The sequence below is a fragment of the Mustela lutreola genome, chromosome 10, assembly GCF_030435805.1.
Source record: "Mustela lutreola isolate mMusLut2 chromosome 10, mMusLut2.pri, whole genome shotgun sequence".
NCBI lineage: Eukaryota > Metazoa > Chordata > Mammalia > Carnivora > Mustelidae > Mustela > Mustela lutreola.
The window spans coordinates 9,417,488-9,442,221 of NC_081299.1; the positions used below are offsets into that span (position 1 = coordinate 9,417,488).

At 45.4% G+C, this 24,734-nt stretch overlaps 2 protein-coding genes across 10 annotated transcripts in view; one reads left to right on the forward strand and one right to left on the reverse strand.

Annotated features, from left to right (window-relative positions):
- PRDM2 (PR/SET domain 2) overlaps nt 1-24,734 on the forward strand; it is a 126,198-nt gene that overhangs the window by 68,476 nt on the left and 32,988 nt on the right. For 6 of the 9 annotated variants that reach the window (XM_059137559.1, XM_059137562.1, XM_059137564.1 and 3 more), the window contains 2 exons: nt 6,482-6,592; nt 12,253-16,639. The exons of 1 other annotated variant lie outside the window; for it this stretch is intronic. In XM_059137559.1, coding sequence (XP_058993542.1) covers nt 6,482-6,592; nt 12,253-16,639 — 4,498 coding nt within the window. Of the gene's footprint in view, nt 1-2,983; nt 3,043-6,481; nt 6,593-12,252; nt 16,640-24,734 lie in introns of all 9 variants that reach the window. 2 more of the 9 variants (XM_059137566.1, XM_059137563.1) reach the window with 2 other exon arrangements.
- LOC131810014 (ankyrin repeat domain-containing protein 26-like) lies at nt 22,127-23,435 on the reverse strand. Its single transcript, XM_059137569.1, has one exon. The coding sequence runs from the start codon at nt 23,242-23,244 to the stop codon at nt 22,216-22,218; it is 1,029 nt and encodes a 342-aa protein (XP_058993552.1). The 5' UTR covers nt 23,245-23,435; the 3' UTR covers nt 22,127-22,215.

Below are 24,734 nucleotides of genomic sequence, written 5' to 3' on the forward strand. Positions count from 1 at the left end.
CTTTGCTGGAGCCTTTCTGGCCGTGGTTTCAGAGGCTCTGCTCTTGCCTCAGTTCTGCAAACCAGTTCCCGCTTGTCCTCACCGTGACTTCTGCTGACTTCCCAGAGTCATCATCTTCTGGTTTTCTTTTTTAAGCATACGTTAAATTATCAAAATGGACTGTTAATTCCTTATGGAAAACTTATCTGCATGTGTTCCAGCTTCTTTCCTCTGTACTCACCAACACTAACAGGAGAACGTTAACCAACCCCAGACAGAAAACTGCTGGGGTCTGACTCTGTTCCCTTGACCAGCCTCCACGGGGACATCTCGGTTATCATCCTTTCAGCCATGACTTTGCTGTCGTCCGTCAATGCCCTTCCTCACTACCTGGTCTGTTAGAGATGGTGTGTGTGTGTGCGCGCGCGTGTGTGTTTTAATGCTGTGAAGAAGTCATTTAACAAGAACTTTATGCTTTTTAACATTTTCTAATTTATTTTTTTAAGTTCATGCCCAGCCCGGGGCTTAAACTCACAACCCTGAGTTCAAGAGTCAAGTACCTTACCGACTGAGCCAGCCAGGCCTACTGAACTTTATGCTTTTCTACCAGCCAAGCCTTTCACCTTGCCTGTGGAACTTGGACTGCTCTCTGAAGCCAGTGTTCTGAGTGCTGCTGTCAGGGCCGTGCCAGCCTGCTGTCAAGAAAGCTACATCCTTGTCTTTCACAAACTTGAAAAGCTCTATACTGACTTGATGTTTTTATGATAAATTTCTCAAACTTGCCTGCAATGCAGATGGCGCCATTAATTATCTTTCATGAGGGTGAAAGAATTAGGGCCCAGAAAGTGTCACTCACAGCAAGGCCTCTAGAACACGGTGGACAGAACAGTGAATCGGATGGGAATTAAAGTCCCAGTTTTGCTGCCAGCTTGCTGTGAGATTTGAGGCAACTCCTGCAGCGAGCTGAAGCTTCCGAGAGGGATGTTGGTGGCGTTTGGGGAGCAGAGAAGGCCACCTTTGAGGCTCCTTCTGCTTCAAATCTCAGGTTCTTCTCTTTTCCCTTTTAACAGCCCATTATTCCCCCATCCCGTGTCCGTTCTGTGTGCCCTCGGCTCAGCCTTTTTAAATCCTTGTACGAAAGCCTCCAGTTTTCAGATTTCTTAGGAGGGACCCTCTTGGCTGAGGCCAGGGAGAAGAGGAACACCGTGCGAAGGAATGCTTGCAAAAGGAGATGTCTCAAGGCCAGGGAGAGGAATCTTAGGAATGTCAGACCCGTGAAACCCTGGGAAGCAGAGGGGAAACCTGAGGCAAATGAAGCCCAAGGAAATGGGGGGTTTTGTAATCACGACATCAGAGGTAACCATGCAAAGTGGGGGCTCCAGTGGAGGCGAGTAGATGGAGGCACATGGCCAAGGTGAAAGGCTCAGTGAGATGCAAGGCCCTGGAGGTGGCAGGCGCAGCCCATCCTTAGGGCACTCCTTCCAGGGGTTCCTCTGGGGGAGTCTGGAGGCCCCTGTTCAGGGCAGCTCATGTTCTTGATGACCTTTCCTGGTAAGTGCTCAGAGATGGAGCCTCACCTTGTATGGAATCAGCTGTGGATGTGAGTAAGACGGTGAGCTCCCGAGCCCTGCTTCTCTGCACCAGTACTGAGTTCTGATGTTGTACCTAGGAGCTGGGTAGCTCCCCAGTGAGGAGGCGGTGCATGCAGAGTTCTATAGGGTTCTAAATTTAGTTCACTTAAATCACGAAGTGCATGAGCCTTCGCTGTTGTGATGAATTTTTAATGGAACTTGAACACGCCTTCCAGAATTTGGTGTTTTCTCTGAAGCCTGCACATTTTAAGTGAAACATTATTCTCTAGAATTTGCTAGGGTTTGACCAGTTTTATTAGACTAGTAGAACACAGTCCAGACCTAGGTTAAACTATTTATGTGATGCTTTAGGCAATGTTGATTTTGCAACTTGCATCTGAGACACCAGAGGTATAATGCTAGACATTATCTTTAAAGAGTAGTCATTATGACTGTTGACTTCTCTACATGGTAGCTATTTCACTAGAAACCCCAGTGTTACTGATACTGTTTAATGGTGAATCATATTTGCTTAGGTTGAGGTTCTGTGCTATGGACTGATGAGCGTTTCTGGCATCAGATGAAATTGAAATGGAAAAAAAAAAATCTGCCTTTTTTATAAACGGCAGTGGATGTCTTTGTCACTTTTTCTTTCATTTACCTTTGAAACCAAGTGAGATAGTGCATAGAGAGTGCTTTGTAGGGGCGCCTGGGTGGCTTGGTCGGTTGTGTGTCTGACTCTTGGTTTCAGCTCAGGTCATGATCTCAGGGTTGTGGGATCGAGCCTCAAGTGGGGCCCCACACTCAGCCAGGCGTCTGCTTGGGTTTCTCTTTCTCTCTCTGTCCACTCCACTCCTGCTGATGCATATGCTCTCTCTCTAATAAATAAAATCTTTTAAAAAAAAGTGCTTTATACAGCATATGATGTTTTTATTATGTCATTACTGGTCTTAAGAAACGTAGTAACAAGAACAATTTTAGCCTCATCATCCTTGCTGGTGCATTCTGGCTCTAGAGCTGATTTAGTTGCGTGACCTTGGGCATGTGACTTCACGTCTCTGGTCCTTGGGTCTCTGCAGGATGAGAGGTGCGGATGGGGCCTTTGGCGAAGAGGGGTCAGAGGGTCTGTTTTGCAGCAGGGATGTGGTGCGGGCCTGAGAGTAAGTATACCGAGTGGGCCCTCCTGTCTGTGGCTGAGAACACAGTTACAGATTAATTTATTTTTATCTGCTTGTGTGTGTGTGTGTGTGTGTGTGCGCGCCTGAGAGCTGATGCAGTAGGTGACTGCTCTTTTCCTTCTGCTTCATTCAGTTTCCTTTATAACTGTGTATCTTTTCCTTAAGCGCACGAAGTTCGTCCTGTCCTCCATTGTGATCTGTCCGCGTTTCCATTTCACTTTCCTTGTGTTTCATTCCTGTATCTTTCTTGTTTAGACCAAGTGGAGCGCGCAGCTGGCAGTAGCTTCTATGTAGGACCCTTCAGGACCCCGATGGTAAGTGCACACGTGTGCTTACCAGGCGCCCAGCGGGCTCTGCCGGACCCGTTCCCGAGGCCCGTCCCGCCTCACAGACACCAAGAAGTCCCTGCACCCTTGTGTAAGCGTCCTTAGAGGTGGTTTTTGGTTATAGGCTTATTTTTATTTTCTCTTTTAGTTTGATTACAAGTAGAACAGAAACCAAAGTAGCAGGAAAAGAAATTTACTTACTTAAGGAAATGTAGCAGGTTCCCCCACCTGTTACGGCAGTATTTGGCTTTGTGAGTGACCCCAAGCCTGCCTAAATGTGAGTTGGGACACCTGGGCCCTAATTTCTGTTCTCTCGTAGACTGATTAGCTGGTCCCTCTGGGGCCCTGGCCTTCATTTTTCTCTCAGAAGAGCAGGTAGGGCAGGTGGTTTTGATAGCCCCTTCATCTCTGGTCTGCGGCCCTAATGGGAAGTAACTCAAGTGTTAGATGGTTCTGATTAAGATTATATCATTTCATGTGTCTGGGAATCTCTGTCTCACAAATGATAATTAGATTCATGATAGGCTCATTTCTATGGTAAGTTAAGTCTGTCGGTGTTCACCAAAGATACTTAGGAGTATATTTAATTGTTCTTTAGTTTTTACTAGTGGTTTATTAGTAGTATTCGCATACTTTTAAAATTCTTAAATATATAGACTGCAGAGCCGCATTATGTCTTTGGTGACCTGTATTGTATTGGTTCAGCCCAGTGGTTCTTAACCTGGGGAGACCTCCCACCCCTATCCCGGACATTGGCCACATCTGGGGACTTTGGCTTGTCACCGTTCAAAGTGGGGGTGCTGCTGGCATGTAGTGGGTGGAGGCCCGGGGTGCTGCCGAGCGTCCTCCAGTACGTGGGACAGCCCCCCAGGGAGGATGTGATTCGTGGGATGCCCAGGCAGCCTGTGGCGCCCTCTCAGTAGGATGCACATGTCCCTGCTTCCAGTGGTTTCTCTTCATAGGGCATCAAGGTTACCTGGTCTTGTTTTTTAAAGAGGACACCTGGAGGGGGGCGGGGGGCACTTCTCACTGATTAGGTTTGCGGAGGCCAGAAGCAGACATGGACATTATCAGCTAGGTGTTTTAATATTCTTTCAGGCCGGGAATGAAACTTAAAGTGGTACTTTTGACTTTTAGATAGTCGTGTGATTTCAGTCTGAATATGTATTAGTGAGTGATATTATTAAGGTTGTGTTGTTCTATTATAAATCTAGGAACGTCACGTATTTAATACTCTTGTTTACATATAGGCCAGTTTTTTTGTATGACCTGCTAACCAGCTTTGTATAGCGCTTGAGAGGCTGCAGAAAATCTCTGAATTGCTTTTTTAAGGGATTCTATTACAATAAAGGACATCTGTTTTTCTGTTAAATTTCACAGTGTGACTTGTTTTAATGTCCCTAAGCTTCCTGTGTACCAGACAAAGTGTACACTGTACCTTCACCTTACTTACTGCAAAAGCTCAGGCCTATGCAAAGTAGAGAGTAGGAGGTAAGAAAGGGTCGTTCCTTGGGCTCTCTGGGGTACATGAGGTAGTATGTGATGTGATGTCTTAAAACATTTTTGTGTTAGGGATGGAGGGAAAAACTTTCCTGAATCTAACTTTGAATTAAGCACTCTGCGGCTCAGGAGTCCTCCCGGGGGTCTCCGCAGACAGGAACTGCGGCATTAGAGGAACTTGGTAGCCGGGAATCATTTCTACCTGTGTTGTTTGTGCCCAGTGATCTGATAGGGATTGGGCATCGCACATAGGGAAGGGCGTCTGTCGTCGGGAGGATAAGAAAATTGTCTGGAAGCAGATGGATTGTAGGCGTCCTGAAGCACAGCCGGATTCCTCAGGAGCCTTGTCATCACATTCGGGCTTCGTGCCCTTCAGTTGACCAAGGGAGAGAGAATTGCAAGAGGATCTTCCGTCTTCTGCTGTGGAGAGGGGTCCTTTGTGTCCTTGCCCTTTACAGGGGGGGGATTGCTTTGTAATCCTCCCCTGCACGCTCGTGGCTTCTGTTCCCTCCAGAATGTGGTTTCAGGGAAGTGCTTGCTTGGGTTCTGAGTCCCATTTTAGGTGCCTTTGGAAATGAGGGATGGAGGTGTTACCAGGAACTTATTTGCACAGACTGTTACCTTATTTCTTGGCAGAAAGCATCAAAGCATTTTTTTTTTTCATGGACCAAAGAATTAGGGATTTAAAACCGTATTGGCCAATTATTGAGTATATTGTACCCCCCCCCCCCGTTTCATCTCTTAATTATTTATCAAAATGTGGTGGTGTTTTTTAGGATTATTTGATTCATATTATAATGGATGTTTCCATTTTTTAACCGTTAGGAACTTTTCAGTGTTATTTGTATCTCTCACCTCATTTTTGTTTGTTGTCTGTAGTTCAGTTAGTGCTGCTCCGTAGTGATCCTTTTCCAGGAGCAGTGAGTGGTTTCCACTCGTCATTTTGCCAGTTCAGACAAAAAGGTCTCACGAACCTTGTTTTGAAAGAGGAAGGACCGCCCTGCATTGCAGAAGGAGAGGGAAGGAGTGTTTGGGGAGGATGAAGAGGAACCTGTTCTGAATCTGAAAACTGAAAAGCAGGAGCTACCAGGACAAACTCGGAATTTAAAAAAAATACCAAAGAAGGGCCACAGATTCTGGTTAAATCCCAAAGAGACTGAGCTTCCAAACGTTCGGTACTGGTACTTTTCTGGAGAATTGCTTATCCGTATCGAATATCTTGGTGACCTGAGCTCCTTGTTCTAGCTTGTCAGAAGTGCTTTGCATTTTAATCTTACCTCCTGAGCTGTGGTAGCGGTTGGAATCCAGTTAGTGTTTCCTGAATTCCATTCTTCCCGTTGTTGAGGGAATCCTGAATTGTACTGGACCCGGAGTCCAGTCCGTGGGCACCCTCAGGATTCATGCCGGCTCGACAGTGAGTTATTTCTCATTACTCTGCATTTGGTATTGGAGCCTCTGCGCATAGGCGTGCGTCCTTGGCAGTTCAGCGGAGCCTCCTCCTGCCATTTCGCTTCACAGTTATGGATACACACGTCTTAACTAAAAAGAGCCCAGGTTCTACTGTCTTGTTTTTCCCCAGTGTGCTTCTCACAGACTTGCCAGTCCTTATTTGTGTGGTATTGAAACTCGATGTTAGTTATCGCTCTCATTTCCCTCCAACATCAATATTTTTAACTTTTCTGGAATAGACGATCTGTTAGTTTGGTAGGGGAACTCATGCCCAAGAAAACGGGATTATGGGTTTCTTTTTTTTTTCTGACACGACTTAAAAGTATTCTGATTCATCGTCTGTTCCTTTCTTTAGAAATCTGATACAGTCGCCTAGAAATCTGCCATTTGCTGTCACTGGATTAGTAATTGTCTTTTTTGAGAATTCAGGGTAATAGTGAGTGCGTAAATAAGTAAATAAATAAATGTTGTGTTTTAGGGAAGAAAAAATCCCAGGAAAGTAAAAACAAAGCAAACAAAACCGAAGACCTACAGCTGAAGACAAGTGAGCCAGATTCTGCTTCTGCAAATATGAGAGATTCTGCGGAAGGTAAGCTTGGAAGTTGGCCTTGTATAATTTAGGTATGTATGAGAAGTTATTGTAAATCTCCTTGGGATGCCCTTCTGAGACTTCACCCAAGAACTGGAAAGGGTTAACAGCAGAAGGCTGCCTGAACTTAACATGGCGAACTGAGCCTTCCACATCCCACTTCCCTTAAAAATATTACTAAAGACCTTCTTTGTTGAAAACGGAATTACTCCCTGGTTAAAATGAAATGAAACATATACTGTATGATGACACTTTATAATAAAGCTCAGAACCATCAAAAACAAATCTCTGGTGATTGAAGTGAGACTGGCAGGGGCTTGAGAAGACTTCGGGGACACTGGCACTAGTCCATCCCTGAGCTGCGTGGGGGCGTGTCAGTGTGTTTACTCCAAAGTATTTTATCCAGCTATATGCTTATGATTTATATCCTTATATTATGTTTGCACTTCAGTTAAAAGCTTACTTGAAATATCGTACACCTTTGATTTTATATATCAGCATGAAAAGTGTGCAGAGTGAAGAGTATTCTTGTTTTTGTGTGTGGTTTTTTTTTTTTTAAAGATTTATTTGAGAGAGAAAGAGGGAGGGTGAGTGGGGGTGGAGGGGCTCAGAGGGAACTGTGGGGCTCATCCTAGGACCCCGGGATCATGCCCCTTGTTTTTTGTTAGAAATTAAATTCCTATTTTATTTCTGTGTGTTTCTCCATACCAGATTTTCTTATCATCCCTTCTGAGGATTGATATTCTAGGTCCTCCACGAGGTGAGAATTCAGAGAGAGGCATGGATTGCAAATTCATCAGAAAGGCAGATTGCTCTGTGCTTCTTGCAGCTGAGCGACCATATTGAGACCTTTGATAATAGAAATGAAGGAGGCCTGTCATAATTTGTTATGTGGCAAATATGTGCAGACTGGAGCTTTCTAAGAAGTGTCTGTAGTGACCCAAACAGGCAAATTTCAAAATGTAGGCTTGTGACTCTTCCAAGAAATATTTGTAGAGGAAAAAACCCAACAAAATATTTCGGATGCCTTTTAAAAAGGGCGAAAAATTGATGTGATCTGAAGAGAAACCAGAGTATTTGGATACCTTTTAATAAACCACTTTATTAGCACTGTTTGCGATGATGACATTCGTAAAGGATTAAATCCTGTGGCATTTTTATGAAGCAAGAACAGACAGGTTGATTTCCTAGAGCCTTGTGACACCAAGTTCTGTGTGCTGATAGCAGATTTGCTAATTAAGACTTTTGTTTGAACGATGGCACAGATACTAAAGAACCGCAGTGCCTTTTGTGACAGAATTAAAGAAAATCCACCAGCTGTCTCTCACCTTCAGTAATTGAAGACAGGTTATTTATTCCTGACATGATGTTTGGTCCTATGAGGAAAAGTACCTAATACTTAACCTGTTTGTGGAGTAGCTGATCCAAGTGTGATTGGTTCCTCACAGGCTAGCTGTCAGCTTCTCCTGAATGTTCGGCATTGTTTTCAGCAAGCAGTCTGTGTACTGAGCAAACAGTCCTGACTCTTCTTTGTGTTCCCCAAACCTTCCTTTATTTTTAAAACTCAGCAGACCTCATCGGGTGTGTGGATACACGTTGGTGTGGGCCTTACTAGTTAATTAATAGAGCTCTGAGTGTTTTGCTCCATATGACTTTGGACAGTTTTAAGTCTGGCACTGTTTACCAATCAAAGGGAAAGAATCCCCCCCCCCCCCCCCCCGTAACAAAAAACACAGATTTTGGCTAAAAATGGACTCTAAAATTACTAAGCCTTAGAGATGTTATTTTCATTTTCTGTTGTCTCATTTGGATTTTTTTTTAGCAAGATGCTGAGTCTTTGTTGAAAATGTACGTGGAAAGGGAGTTAGCTCCTGCCACCATCAAATGACTGGTGTCCCTGTCTGTGGGGGAATCGTGGGATTAATGACGTTTGGGAGAGGAGTTTGGGAGAGAAGGCTGGTCTGTTGGGAGAGAAGTAGTGGACAGAAAAGTGAGACTGAATTCCCTGGGGAGGGGGTCGGGGGGGCAGGGCTGAACAGGTGAGCTTGTCGGGAATACCTGGTGTTTGCCGAGCTAGGAATGGTTGGCCTTGTTAGCCGCCCCCCACATCCAGGTGGTCACCGGGTCTGTGGACAGGTGTCTTCTCCTGACAGTCTGGCTGCTCTTTTCTCTGTCCATTGCTTCCTTCCATTTCCATCTTTTGGTCTCTCCCTTCTGATACCCTCTCCTTGGAGCTAGTCTCGAGCCTTCAGGGCTGTGCTCCTCCCAGTCCCATAAGCCATCTTGCTGCCAGATCTCCCATATGACACTCTGCTGCGTTAAGATACCTTAATGGAGCCCCATTGCCCCCAAGTAAGTCCACACTGATTCCCAGTGTGCAACATGTTTTCATTCCTCCTGTTTGCTTTTCCTTTTCTGTCCTTGACCTCCAGGTTCAGCCTGCTCAGTCCTTTCTCTAAGATGCATTCCTTCCCTGATGAGCAAAGTAGTTGTTGGGTGTTTCTCCTCCGTGCTTCCGTAGCAGCCCGTACTAACCCCAAAGCATGGCCGGGCATTCATGACAGTCTTGGTGCCTGCCTACTCGTCCGAGGCTGGAGATGAAGCTCTGTGAGGATAAGGGTCTGGACAGTCACGTGCACCAGTACAGGCATGTAGTAAATACCGGTGCAGTGAGGAGCCAGCGGTCAGAGTGGCTCTGCGTCCTTTACAGAGCTTTTCTTAACGCGTATTCCGTTTTCTTAAAAGGGGCCTCATTCAGCAGGGACTCGGGTGGGACTGTGCCGAGAGCAGCGCTGTCAGCTTTAAATGGGCTCGTGACAGGACCTGGCTTCGAGTTCCTTGCTGTCCCTGTGATTCTTCCCAGCCACTTCTCCGCTTCTCTGCTTTCCTTGATAGCTTCACTATAGTCTCCCTGTCTCCCCGCTCTGTCCCTTCTCTTAGGAACTCCATTAGGCGATTGTCCCCACTGTTGTCTCCGCCCCCACACCTCCACCTGGTGTTCAGCCCTGTCCTTTTCTTAGCCAAACCCCTTCGTAGTTCCGGACACAGCTGATTGCTCCCTCCTTTTGGAACTTTCTTTACTCTTCTCAGCTCTCCAGATAACCTCACTGGCCATTCTTCTGACCTGTAGGTACTGGAGTCCTCTGGGGGCCATTTCCCCACCCTTCTGTCTGCGTTCATTCTCCAGGTGGCCGCGTGCAGTCCTTGCTCCAAATACCACTTGTAGTTTGAGAATTTATACAGTCTGGGCTCAGCCTCTTTGTTGAACTTGAGTCCTACAAAACAGATGACTTAATATCTTGACTCAGGTGTGTGTGTCAGTGTGTTTGTGTCTCCAAAGTAACTCTTGACTCCCCCTTAACACACACTCTCAAGGCGGGGGGGGGGGGGGGGCGGGCATTGCCTAGACCTACTTTCCCTCAGTCTTGTTAGTAAATAGGATTATTCCAGTTGCTGTGGAATCCTCCTTGGCTCCTCCCTCCCTTCCCCCCCCTCCCCTCCCCATCACAGCCAGTCAGCAATCTTGTTAGCCTTTCATCTTCAAAATACATCTGTCCCGGGGCACCGGGGTGGCTCAGTGGGTTAAGCCTCTGCCTTCGGCTTGGGTCATGGTCTCAGGGTCCTGGGATCGAGCCCCACATCAGGCTCTCTGCTCAGCGGGCAATCTGCTTCCCTCTCTCTCTCTCTCTGCCTCCCTCTCTGTCTACTTGTGATGTCTGTCTGTCAAATAAATAAATAAAATCTTCAAGCAAAACAAAATACATCTGTCCAGTGTCTGACCACTTCCCACCACCTCTCCCTGCCTTCATCCTTGTCCACCTAGAGTCACCTAGAGTTTTCTTTTTTTTAATTTCTCAGTTCCTTCTCACCCCAGACCTTCTGACTTCTTGCTGGTTGTTTTTGTTTGTTTGTTTGTTTGTTTGAGCACATCTAACCTTTGACTCAGAGCTTGTGCATCCGCTGTTTTCTCTGTCTGGAGGGCTTCCCTCCCCCAGATATTTGCATAACTCATTTTCTTTAGACTTATGCTCCGCTGTCCTCGCTGTCCTCATACTAGTGAGTCCCTCCCTGAGTCCCTCCCTGACCACCTGTCTGGGCTCAGGTGGGTTTCTTCTTTTTTCTTTTTATTAAGTTTTTACTTTAATTCCAGTGTCGTTAACATCGAGTGTGACACTGGTTTCATATAGTTAACATACAGTTAACCTCCAGTGTGACACTTCTCATCGCAAGCAGAGGCCTGTACAGAACTACTGAATCACTACACTACTCTTAATCCCATCTCCTGTTTCACCTGTGGCCCTCCCAACCCCCCGTAACTACCAGTTTGTTCTTGGTAGTTAAGACATGTCCTTTATTTGGTTTGTCTTTTTCTGTTTTCCCCTTTGCTCATTTGTTTTTTTTTTTTAATTGCGCACTTGAGTGAGATCATACGGTATTCGTCTTTCTCTGACTGACCAACTTTGCTTAGCACTAGACTCTCTCGCTCCATCCATGTTGTTGCAAATGGCAAGATCTTATACTTTTTTATGGTTGAGTAATATTCATGTGTGTGCATACCACATCGTCTTTATCCATTCAACTGTCGGTGGGCACTTGGGCTGCTTCCACAGCTTGGCTGTTGTAAATAATGCTGCAGTAAACATAGGGGTGCATATATCCTTTTGAATTCGTGTTTGTATTTTGGGGGGTAAAAACCCGGTAGTGCTAGATTGTCCTAGATTGTGGGTAGTTCTATTTTTTTACTTTTTACTTTTTTGAGGAACCTCCAATACTGTCTTGCACAGTGGCTGTACCAGTTTGCATTCCCACCAACAGTGCATGAGGGTTCCTTTTCTCCACAGCTCCCGAGTTTTTAATAATTTGATTTGTCTTGGGAAACGTCTTAGCTTCTAAATATATAGTTTTGGTCGGGAAGGAGGGAGAGAATCATTCTGTTCCAGACAACCTATGAAGAACCTAACCTGGTGATGCGATTTACAATTTCCTAGTTTCAGTTTGGAATCAAGAGGAATTAGAATTCAGGACCAGACTTCTGATATCATTATCAGTATCATTGCATACTGGATCCAAATCCCGTATTGTGTCAGTATCAGATGCCGGTGGATTTTTTTGTTTGTTTGTTTTTTTAGAGGTTTTATTTATTTGAGAGAGAGGGTACGTGTGAGATAGAACAGGCATGAGGAGGGCAGAGGGAGAGGGACCAGCAGGGAGCCCAGTGTAGGACTCAACCCTAGAACCTTGGGATCATGACCTGAGCCTAAGGCAGACACTTAACTGACTGAACCACCCAGGCTCCCCTACAGCAGGGTTTTACCTAATACACTTTCTGTCAACAAAATTGAATTTACATGTGTGTGACTGAACACAGAAGAGATTCGGAGCTCCCCGTGGGCATACCGTGTTCGTACACGTATCCTCACCACACGGCGTGTTGCCTGGTGTGTGGCAGGGGCTCCGTGAGTGTTTGTTGAATAAATGAACAGAATGGATTCCTGTCCACTGTAGCTTCCTACACGAGGAGGTAGAGCGTTCGGTTGCTGGTCATAGTCTCCCGCACCCATCTTCCGTGATAAGAGGAATCGTTTGAATACTAAGAACTGATCCTCAAGTGACTAGTTTTCGTCCTCACGCCCATGCTTCTGCTTCCCTGTGCCTTCTAGGTCCCAAAGAAGAGGACGAGAAGCCCAAGCCCTCAGCCTCAGCCGCGGAGCAGACCGCCGTTCTGCAGGAGGCGGTCAGTCAGGATGTGCTTCCAGAGCTGGTAGCTCCCCCCGCTGCCTGTGAGCCCCACACAGAACCAGACGAGAAGCCAGAAGCCACGAACTGTGAGGGGAATGATTTGGAGGAAGAGGAGGAAGAGGAAGAAGATGAGGAGGACGAGCTGGAGGAAGAGGGGGAGGAGGAAGCGGACATGCCAAATGAAAGCTCTGCGAAAGAGCCAGAAATACGCTGTGATGAGAAGCCAGAAGATTTATTAGAAGAACCAAAAAATGTTTCAAAAGAAATGCTTGCGGGCTCTCTGGAGGTTCCACCTGTTCCCAGAACTCCCAAAACTAAAGAAGAGGCCAACGGCGATCTGTTCGAGACGTTTCTGTTTCCGTGTCAGCATTGTGAGAGGAAGTTCACGACCAAACAGGGGCTTGAACGGCACATGCACATTCACATATCCACGGTCAATCATGCTTTCAAGTGCAAGTACTGCGGAAAGGCGTTCGGCACGCAGATCAACCGGAGGCGGCACGAGCGGCGCCACGAGGCGGGGCTGAAGCGGAAGCCCAGTGTCGCGCCGCAGCCGCCCGAAGAGCCGACCGACGGCAGGGCGCCTGGGGACGGGGCTGCCGCGAAGGATGACTCGCCGCCGTCCGGGCTTGGGCAGGACTCGCTGCTCGCGCATCCAGAGAAGGCCCCCCAAGAGACCATCCAGTCTTCTGTTGGAGAAGAAAATGGGGAAGTCAAAGAGCTTCATCCGTGCAAATACTGTAAGAAGGTTTTCGGGACGCACACCAACATGAGACGGCATCAGCGCAGGGTGCACGAGCGTCACCTGATTCCCAAGGGTGTGCGGCGGAAAGGGGGCCTCCTGGAGGAGCCGCGCCCTCCCGCGGAGCCCGCCCCGCCCGCCCCCAGTGTCTACGTGCCCAGCACAGAGCCCGAGGAGGACGGGGAGGCAGACGATGTGTACATCATGGATATCTCCAGCAATATCTCGGAAAACCTGAAGTTCTATATTGATGGCAAAATTCAGACCAGCAGCAGCACGAGTAACTGTGACGTCATCGAGATGGAGTCAGGCTCGGCAGACTTGTACGGGATAAATTGTCTGCTTACTCCAGTCACGGTGGAGATCACCCAAAACGTCAAGACTGCGCAGGCCTCCCTAGCAGAGGATCTTCCTAAAGAGCCTTCCAGCGGCACAAACAGTGAGTCCAAGAAACGGAGAACCGCGAGTCCTCCCACACTACCTAAAATCAAAGCCGAGACGGAGCCTGACCCCTCGGTGCCCTCGTGTTCCTTATTGCCTCTCACCATAGCCACGTCAGAGGCCGTGTCTTTCCACAAAGAGAAAAGCGTGTACTTGTCATCGAAGCTCAAACAACTTCTTCAGACCCAGGACAAGCTAACTCCTCCTGCAGGCATTTCCACGACCGAAATCCCGAAGTTAGGGCCCGTTTGTGTGTCCGCTCCCGCGTCGATGCTCCCCGGGACCTCGAGCAGGTTTAAGCGGCGGACCAGTTCTCCTCCCAGTTCCCCGCAGCACAGTCCCGCCCTTCGAGACTTTGCGAAGCAGAGCGACGGCAAAGCATCGTGGACTGATGGAGTTCTAGGTTCCAAAAAGCCCAAATTAGAAAGCCACAGCAGCTCACCGGCGTGGAGTTTATCCGGGAGAGAGGAGAGAGAAGCCGGGAGCCCGCCGTGCTTTGACGAATATCCAGTATCCAAGGAGTGGGCAGCCAGTTCTACTTTCAGCAATGTGTGCAACCAGCAGCCGCTCGATTTATCCAGCGGTGTCAAACAGAAGGCTGAGGGCACAGGCAAGACTCCTGTCCAGTGGGAATCCGTATTGGATCTCAGCGTGCATAAAAAGCCATGTGGCGACTCGGAAGGCAAGGAGTTCAAAGAAAACCATCTGGTGCAGCAAGCCTGCAATGCTGTAAAGAAAAAGAAACCAACCACATGCATGCTGCAGAAGGTTCTGCTCAATGAGTACAATGGCCTCGATTTACCGGTAGAGAGCGCTGCAGATGTGACGCGGAGCCCGAGTCCTTGTCAGTCCCTGGATCCCCAGCCAGATGCTGGCCTTGGCCCGGATTCCAGTTTACCGGCCCCTGTGGCTGAGTCCCCACCCGACGTCTCTCCTTCCTCACCTGCCCTGCAGACCTCTTCCCTTTCTTCTGGGCAGCTGCCTCCTCTCTTGATCCCAACACACCCCTCTTCCCCCCCAGCCTGCCCTCCGGTGTTGACTGTTGCCACGCCACCGCCTCCACTCCTTCCTACTGTCCCTCTTCCGGTCCCTTCTTCCGGGGCTTCTCCCCGTCCGTGTCCCTCTCCTCTCTCGAATGCCACCGTGCAGTCCCCGCTTCCCATTCTCTCCCCTACAGTGTCTCCGTCACCATCTCCCGTCCCTTCCGTGGAGCCGCTCACGTCTGCTGCCTCGCCCGGACCCCCCACCCTTTCCTCGTCTTCTTCCTCCTCGTCTTCCTCCTCTTCCTTCTCCTCTTCGTCTTCCTCCTCTTCCCCCTCGCCGCCACCGCTCTCAGCAGTATCCTCTGTTGTTTCCTCCGGGGATAATCTGGAAGCTTCTCTCCCCATGATAACCTTCAAGCAGGAGGAACTAGAGAATGACGATCCGAAGCCCAGGGAAGAAGCCCAGCCTGCAGTTGAACAGGAGATTGTTCAAGAAACATTCAACAAAAACTTCGTCTGCAATGTCTGTGAATCACCTTTTCTTTCCATTAAAGATCTAACCAAACATTTATCTGTCCATGCTGAAGAATGGCCCTTCAAATGTGAATTTTGTGTGCAGCTCTTTAAGGCTAAAACTGATCTGTCAGAACATCGCTTTTTGCTTCATGGCGTTGGGAATATCTTTGTGTGTTCAGTTTGTAAAAAAGAATTTGCTTTTCTGTGCAATTTGCAGCAACACCAGCGAGATCTCCACCCAGACAAGGTGTGCACCCACCATGAGTTTGAAAGCGGCACCCTGAGGCCCCAGAACTTCACTGACCCCAGCAAGGCCCATCGGGAGCACATGCAGAGTTTGCCAGAAGATCCTTTAGAGGCGTCGAAAGAAGAAGAAGAATTGAATGATTCCTCCGAAGAGCTTTACACAACCATAAAAATAATGGCTTCTGGCATAAAGACGAAAGACCCGGATGTCCGACTGGGGCTCAATCAGCATTACCCGAGCTTTAAACCACCCCCATTTCAGTACCATCACCGGAACCCCATGGGCATCGGTGTGACGGCCACAAATTTCACTACACACAATATTCCACAGACGTTCACCACTGCCATCCGCTGCACAAAGTGTGGGAAGGGTGTTGACAACATGCCGGAGTTGCATAGACACATCCTGGCGTGTGCTTCGGCCAGTGACAAGAAGAGGTATACCCCTAAGAAAAACCCAGTGCCCTTGAAGCAGACTGTCCAGCCCAAAAACGGTGTGGTGGTTCTCGATAACTCCGGGAAGAACGCCTTCAGACGAATGGGACAGCCCAAAAGACTGAACTTTAGCGTCGAGCTCAGCAAAATGTCCTCGAACAAGCTCAAACTAAACGCATTGAAGAAAAAAAACCAGCTGGTCCAGAAAGCAATTCTTCAGAAAAACAAATCTGCGAAGCAGAAGGCCGACTTCAAAACCGCCTGTGAGTCGTCCTCGCACATCTGCCCGTACTGTAACAGGGAGTTCACGTACATCGGGAGCCTGAACAAACACGCCGCCTTCAGCTGTCCCAAAAAACCGCTCTCTCCTTCCAAAAAAAAAGTTTCCCACTCATCCAAGAAAGGCGGACACTCCTCACCTGCAAGTAGCGACAAAAACAGCAGCAGCCACCGGCGACGGACGGCGGACGCGGAGATTAAGATGCAGAGCACGCAGGCTCCTCTGGGCAAGACCAGAGCGCGCAGCTCGGGCCCCGCCCCGGTCCCGCTGCCCTCCTCGTCCTTCAGGTCCAAGCAGAATGTCAAATTCGCGGCTTCGGTCAAGTCCAAAAAGCCAAGCTCCTCCTTAAGGAACTCGAGCCCAATCAGAATGGCCAAAATAACTCACGTTGAGGGGAAAAAGCCCAAAGCTGTGGCCAAGAATCATTCTGCTCCGCTTGCGAGCAAGACGGCCCGCGGCCTGCATGTGCGGGTGCAGAAGAGCAAAGCCGTCCTGCAGAGCAAATCCGCTTTGGCCAGTAAGAAAAGAACAGACCGGTTCAATGTAAAATCTAGAGAACGAAGTGGGGGGCCGGTCACCCGAAGCCTCCAGCTGGCAGCCGCTGCCGACCCGGGGGACAGCAGGAGGGAGGACAGCGGTGGCAAGCAGGAGCTGAAGGACTTCAGGTAAGCTGAGTCTTCCAGGGCCGGAGGAAGTCCGAGCTGACCAGTGCCGGGGGGGGAAGACGGTTGGAAGAACACAATATTCTTGCCCAATGGCTATTTTTTCCTGTAGAATTTTGACATAAGTGTTTAAAGGAAGTAGCTGTTGGTTCAGTTGGAGGCATGAAGAAGGGTCACGCTGCTTTGACTGCCTCAGACCTGAATTCCCAGCTTTTGTGTCAGATCTAGGACTCACCGAGTGGTACCGTTTCTTTGACAGGGCCGGTTGTGAATTGAATTTGAAACCATGAAAAAGCTCTCAAAAGTACCCTATTACGAAAAGATGAAATGCTTTCACGCTTATTTCATATCTTGGGTCATATCTCAGTGTCACATTGTGTTATTTCTGGACTATAGATCATCGCTCATGGTTAAGGTTGTTGGATCACCGAGTTCATTGAAACCACATTGTAGTCTTGTTTAATATTTCTATGACTGGAGCATAGTTACAGTAATCGAGCATGCTTTTATCATTCATGCTTTCTTTTATCGTGTTTTAATTTGAAAAAGTTGCCCCATTGGTTAAAAGAAACACACGACACCGTACTCCTTTTAAGATGCCTTATGTCTCCCCACCCATTCCCCTCTCCAGACAGAGGATAAGAAACGGGCCAGATTCCGAAGAAAGGAGAGGAGGGAGCGCTGAGAGCCTTGCATGGGGGCGCAGAGCCTGGCAGGTCCCTCAGGCGGGGGTGTCCGTGCCTTTGTTCCCCCCAATAATGGCAGAAGAATTCATCTTAGGGTGGAGGTGACGTCACCGTTTTATTCTGTGTCCTCCCTGTATTAAGAACTGTTCTCAGTGACACATTAAAGACACAGGGCAGTGGTTAAATTTGTCATACTGACTTTCAGACTTTCCAAGTTACTCAGGTAACCTGAGCTGATGTGTGGTCTCCGAATCCCTGCTCCTGGGTGATTCCTCCCGGTGAATCCCGTGTGACATAGGCAACATCAGATAGAATTGCTGCAAAATAACTTCCAAATCTTGTCCTTTCAGAGTGACGAGCTGCTCGGCTCTAGGCTTTCTTGGCTGTAACTTTGAGTGTCTGAAAACTCTGGTGTTTCAGGCAAAGCATTAGTATGAATTCTGAGGAGTGAAAGCGTTAGAATGAATTCTGGGGCGTGACTGCCATTTCAGAGTCCTGAGGATGCCGAGGTGCTGTGGTCACTGCACAGTTGATGAGCAGAGTCCTTGGTGCAGGTGTGCCTTAAGTCATGGCTGAAGAACGATGTAGAGAAGGGTCATCAGCCAAGGCTGATGGGAATAATTTACTGTAGGAAGGAAGGGTCACAGTTTTAAAGAGCGACTTTCATGAGTGAACTGAATAATCCGTCACGGTAGTTCCAGATTGGCGTCTGGTCTCCGGCCATGGCATATGCCTAACATAGCATCTTGGAGTTTAGCCTCAGCAACAATGCACACCTGTTTCTCAGCTCTTCAAGCTGCCTGCCTGTGGCAGTTTAACTGTGTACCTGTTTGTACCCCGTCTGTGTTCTGGAAGTTCCACAGCAACAGGATGTTCTTGAACCGAGTCCTTTTCAAGGTTAAAGAACCAGAAAGTGCCATCATTTTAATAGACTGTACTGAAAACACCTCCCAGGTGGTTGATGCTCTAGAATGTACTATGCATCCCTTTTTGTCTGCAGTGTTACCTGAAAGCATCACTCATTTTATACTGGATCCCAGTTTATACAGTTCAAGGGTGAGGTTATGAAAAATTAAAGTACAATGAAGATAAAGTCTCTGAGTGACTATACATGTATGAAGTTCATTCACTTGGCCTCTTACTCATCCAGTGCTTTTTTTTTTTTTTTTTTAAATTTTTATTTATTTATAAGAGAGTGAGGGAAGAGGAGAGAAAGAAGGGAGCACAAGTGGTGGGGAGGGGCAGACAGAGTGGAAGAAGACTCCAGACTGAGCAGTGAGCCAGAAGTGGGGCTCGATCCCAGGACCCTTGGATCATGATCTTAGCCAAAGCCAGACATTTAATCAACTGAGCCATCCAGGTGCCCAGTAAGACATTTTTAAATAGAGGTTCATTACCTGGCAGTTCTCACTCATGAAAATTTTAAAGTATGTACATAAACAAAAAGAAGAAAAATAATCCCAAATAGAAATTCTGAGATGTAAGAAGAGAAGAAAAAAGTTAAATATATAGTTCAGTTTAAATGAACATTGAGACTACAATATGAAAGTTATAAAAACGTCCATTATTTTTTAAAAATACAAGACAGAAAACACAAAGCAACAATACATGTAAATTTGAAGTCAAGTAAATTGAGTTAAACATATTCAAAATTCCTTGTATTAACATTATCCATGGACAGGAGAAAATCCTCACTAGGATAGTAGCATATTAATAGTAGTAATGTATGAATCAAATGAATGAAATCACAACTTAATTCAGTTTTCCTGAGAAATGCAAAGTTGGTTTAAATGCAAAATTGGTTTAACATGAGCATATAATGTAATTCACCACTGACAAATTATTAAAAATATTATCTCAATATATGCAAAATAAACCTTCATTCATTTAACATTCATCCATGATAAAACTTAGAAAACTAATAATATAAGGGATCTGTTAATATAATTGTCAAATAAAGACCCTCGGTGACCCCATAACAAATGCTGTTTGGTGTTCTCACCTTTTCTAATCCTTTTCCCTTATTCCCTTAAGTGTAGCCAAGATCTGTGACTTGACTCTAACCATTAGAACATCACAACTGTCAAGGAATCTTGCAGATATAATTAATTGTTAATTTCAAGTTAATAAAAAAGGGATTATTCTATGTAAGCCTGATTGAATGAAGCAGGTGAAATCCTTACAAGACTGAGCCCTCTCTGCAGGGAAATTCTTCTTACTGGCCTCATGAAGTAAAAAGCCATATTGGAGAGGCCTACCTGGCAAAGAAGAAGGAACAGCCTTGCTATAGACTGAATATTTCTGTCCCTCCAGCTCCCAAATTAGTGTGTTAAAATTTAGTGTTCAGTGTAATTGTATTTGGAGGTGGAGACTTTGGGAAGTGATTACTCATGAAGGTGGAGCCCTCATGAATGGGATTAGTGCCCTCATAAAGGAGTCCTGAGAGAGCTCCCATGGCCCTGTGCAGTACGAAGAAACAGGAGGAAGACCACTATCCATGAACCAGAAAGCAGGCCCTCACTGGACACTGAATCTGCCAGTGCCTTGAATTTGGACTTCCCAGCCTCCAGAACTGTGAGAAACAATATAATAAGATAGTTTAGCAAGATAGGTGAATCTAAGCTCAATATGCAAAATAATTTTATTTCTATAACCTAGCAACAGGAAATGAAATTGATTTTTTAAAATAATATTTATGGTAGGATCAAAAGTATCAAATAACTGGGAATAAATCTAAAAAATATCTGTAAGACTTTTATAGGAAATTTTTTAAACATTGAGAGTTAATTAAAATCGTGTTTGGAAAACTCAGTATTTTGAGAGAGAAAACACAAGCAGGGGGAGCAACAGGCAGAGGGAGAAGCAGGATCGCCAGTGAGCTAGGATCCCAATGCAAGACTCAATCTCAGAACCCTGGGATCATGGCCTAAGCCACCCAGGCATCCCTGATCTGAATTTTATCATAAGGAAACATAAAAAAAAACCTGCACTGAAAGACATTCTACATTACTGGAATTAACTCTTCAAAAGATTAAGTCATGAAAGTCCAGGAAAGACTGACTAAGTAACTGTTCAAAACTGAAGGAGACTAAGAGACACAAAATCGGAATTAAATACATGGCTCTGAACAGGAACTTGCTTGCTGTACAGACAAGTGACAAAACTTAAAAAGAGCATTAGGACTAAATGATTAAATGATAGAATGTATAGGGTGATTAGGTTGCTCAGTCGGTCAAACAACTGCCTTGGGCTCATGTCATGACCCCAGAGTCATGGGATGGTGTTCTGTATCGGTCTCTGTTTTCAGCAGGGACCCTGCTTCTCCATCTCCCTCTGCCTGCCACTCTGCCCACTAGTGCTTTCACTGTATCTCTCTCTTTCTCTCTCTCTCTGTCAAACAAACAAACGAAATCCTAAAAAAAAAAAAGAATATATAGTTGACATGGTTTGAATGGGTGTAGTTATATGCAGATTTTTTCAGTAAATACAGGACAGTACTATAAGTGTATTTTCTTTTATGATTTTTTAAAAGATCTCTATTTATTCATATGACAGAGAGAGAGAGAGAGATCAGAAGTAGGCAGAGAGGCAGGCAGAGAGAGAGAGAGGAGGAAGCAGGCTCCCCGCTGAGCAGAGAGCCCAATGTGGGGCTGGATCCCAGGACCCTGGAATCATGACCCGAGTCGAAGGCAGAGGCTTTAACCCACTGAGCCACCCGGGCGCCCCCTCTTCTTTATGATTTTAATAAGATTTTCTTTTCTCTAGCTTACTTTATTGTAAAAGTATAGTATGGAATACATATAACACAAAACAAGTTAATTAACTGTTTTTGTACACGGAAGTTTTCTGGTCAACAGCAGATTATTAGTACTCAAGTGCTTGGGGAGTCAAAAGTTATTCACATATTTCTGACTGCAAAGGGTCTGTGCCCTTAACCCCCGCATTATTCAAGGGTCAACTGTATTAGAATTAATTGTCTGATTGTCAAGGTTGTACAGTAGTTATGCGGAATGTACTGACTTGTAGGATATAAATGCTATGGGAATCAGGCATAATTTAACAATTGTCTTGCAAATGGTTCTGGGGTAAAAGTTCTTTTTTTTCTTCTAATTTTAAGACTATTCTGAAAAAAGTAAATAAAAATAAACAGAAAAGGTGAAAAGCCTTAGGCAAATCTTATTTCACCATGAGGGAAGAGCTATGAAACAGTATTTATTTATTTATTTATTAAAAAAATTTTTTTTAAAGATTTCATTCATTTATTTGACAGAGAGAGAGAGATCACAAGTAGGCAGAGAGGTAGATGGAGAGAAAGATGGAAGCAGGCTCCCCACTGAGCAGAGCGTCCGATGTGGGGTTCGATCCCAGGATCATGAAACCATGATCTTAGCTGAAGGCAGAGGCCCAACCCACTGAGGCACCCAGGCACCCCAGAATCAGTATTTAAAATTAAAATTATACATAGGTTTTATGGCACTATAAAAATTAGAATATGTGTAAATATTGACAATAAACTTAGCAGCAATATATCAAAATAATGTCTGTCTAAATCTCCAGGTTCATATGTAATAATAAAAATTGGAAAATACCAAAAAGTTATCAGTTAACATGACTGAAGTATTCATGAAAATTTGGTTGGTTGGGTGCTGTTTAGAAAGCTGGTATTTGGGCAGCCTGGAGAATGTAAAACCCATGATGCTGATTTCCACATAAAAAATCTGCTTAAAAGTTAATTAGCTGCCCAGAAACATAGCTTAAAATATTATATAAACTTTCATTACACACATGGTCCAGAAATATTTTCCTTAAAGATTTTTGCATATCATCCATTTAATAGGGAACAATTAAAATGTTGTGTAAACATCCAGTAAATAAATTTTTACTATTTATCTTTCAGATGCTATCCTTTTGCTTCAGAAACTCTGAGTACTCTCTGTATGCTTTCATTATGTCATCACAATCTGTATGTCTTGCAAAAGTAGATTCTAAAGAGGTGGTCTCACCAGATGAGCCTGATTCAAATTCAGCAGCCGCTTCCTTTGCTGCTCTAGTTATAGTTTCTTCCAACTCCTGTTGCACCTTGGTGAAGTAAGTATCGATGTCATTACTTGAACGCCGTGAGTTTGAGGTACGAATCACCACGTTTTCTCTTAGAGCAACATTTCTATTGAATAGTGAACTATTGTTATTAACGTTTCTACCATAAGGCAGACCAAGGGCTGGCCTCACATTAATAGTGTCAAGCAAATTTTGCTTTTGCTGCTTCTCCACCAGAAGTTTGGTAGTGGTCTCTGCCAGCCTCTCACTAGTCTTATTCAGTTCATTTGTCAATGACATTCGATGTGTTACTTCTTCTAGGTAGAGGTGCTTGTATCTGTCCAATTCTGTTTTAGTAAAGTCTTGACAACTTTTCATTTTGGATAATTCAAATTCCAGCTCTTTAATTCTGAGTTCCATTTGACTTCTTACTGAAGCATTATTATTTTCTCTTAACTGTGCTATGCTTTCTTGAAATGCTACTTGCGTCACGTTGATTTCTACACAACTTCTGAGGTTTACTTGTCGTTCCAGCTTCTTTTTATTCTTCTCTAGCTTTTCACATGTCGTCTGTATTTCTTTAATAGATGATAATTCCTGAATAAAAGCCTGGTTTCTTGAAGACACAGTTTCCAGTTTTGCTATACGATCATCAACCTGATTCCTACTCTGAGCCAGTTTTTCCTTTAAGTCTTTTACCTCATCTTCTAAATTCATAGGACAATATGATGTCACCTCCAGTGAAGCCACTGACACAGATAGTTTTTTTAGGGTATTGGCCAGTTCTTCTTGAAGCTGTATCACAGCAACCTGATTGAAATTATTTCTTACAGTCCTCAATTCCATATCTAGTGCTCTAAAATTAAATTCAAGTTCTTGTTTCATTTCATCTTCTTTCTTATACTGCTCTTCTCTTTTTGTTAGTTGCTCCTGAATCTTTTCATATAAGATTTCAGCATTTATTCTTTTTTGTTTTTCTTGTCTTAAAAGTAAATCTCAAACTGCAGAGTTCATGCTCCCATTCTATTTTTTGAAGCTCCAACTTAGATATCATTTCTTTTGTTTCTGATAGCTGCTTTTGTAGTGCCTTAGCCATATTTTCCATTTTTTAATTTTTTCTTTTAAGTTGTTCACCGTGAAATTTTTTAAGTTCTATTAATCTTTTATATGAAAGAACCGCATTCTGGATTTCCAATAAACTGACAGAATCTTTACAATCCATGTCATGCTGTTCAGTTAGCAACATGCAAGTCATATGATTAGAGTAAGGCATGTGGAAATCCTCCGAAATTGTTTCAGATGACAGAGTTAAGTCATCGAAGTCATCCATAGAGTCAATTTGTTTTTTGACCTCTTCCACGTCACTAGATGTTTTCTTTGAAGATCTTCCTTCATCTTGATCTGTTCCACTTGAAGTGCTGTCATTATTCATTTGCAGAGGATGAGAAGTTAGAGAAGGGGCTTTCTCAAACCTTGATGTAATCACAGATTCTTTTGATGTTTGTTTTCCTTTATCCTTGCTCCTTCCTTCCTTTATATCCAAAGCAGGATCACTTGAACCGGCCGCAGGCTCGGGGAGCTCGGAGCGCGGCCAGAGGTCAGGCAGACGGGAGTAACTGGGCGCTGTTCTCTGAGGGCGCACTGAGGAGTGGGGCCCCGGGCTCTCGGCTCCTCCAGGCCAGAGACCAGGAGGCCGCAATTTTCATTCCCGTCTTCCGGAACTCTACGGAAAGTCTCATCCAGTGCTTTTTGAAGAACCCTGAAAACTTCAGAGGACCAAAGTGCCTAAGAAAATTTTGTCTCTTTTCTTTGCTTCAGTTAATCTTAATAATTTTGCTTTATTTGATAGTTAATAGAGGGTTCCATGGCTGGAATGGATTTGGCCTAAAAGGAAACACTGAAGAGTCTGATATGAAAACATTGCTGTTATTTCCAGCGGGTAGATGGTGGTGGCAGCAGGACTCTCCTTCCCGGTGGTGGCCCCGGTGGCATAAGTTGCTGGCACTGTACTGTGGGCACATCTGAAGGAAGGACGTGTGTCTTACACTGGGGTGGAGGTGTGGAGGGGGAGAGGAGAGGGCTGCTTACGGGTGACCACAGATTTGTGAAGTACTTTTGGGAAGTGAAAAAGTCAACATGTTCCATAGGACTTCATAGTTTAATTATCTGCACCCAAAAGCGGGCATTTCTTCGGAGAGTTTGTGATCTTCTTAGCACCTTGTTTTGCATTTGCTGTAAAACTGGGATTCCTAAGCTCCAGGCTCGGGCAGTTGGGGGGTCATCACTGTCCAGCCCAGAGCTCTTAGAAAGCCAGGCTCATCCTCCCTCCGTGCTGGGTGTATTACTCTGGAAAGGAATTGTTTTAGCTGTCGTCT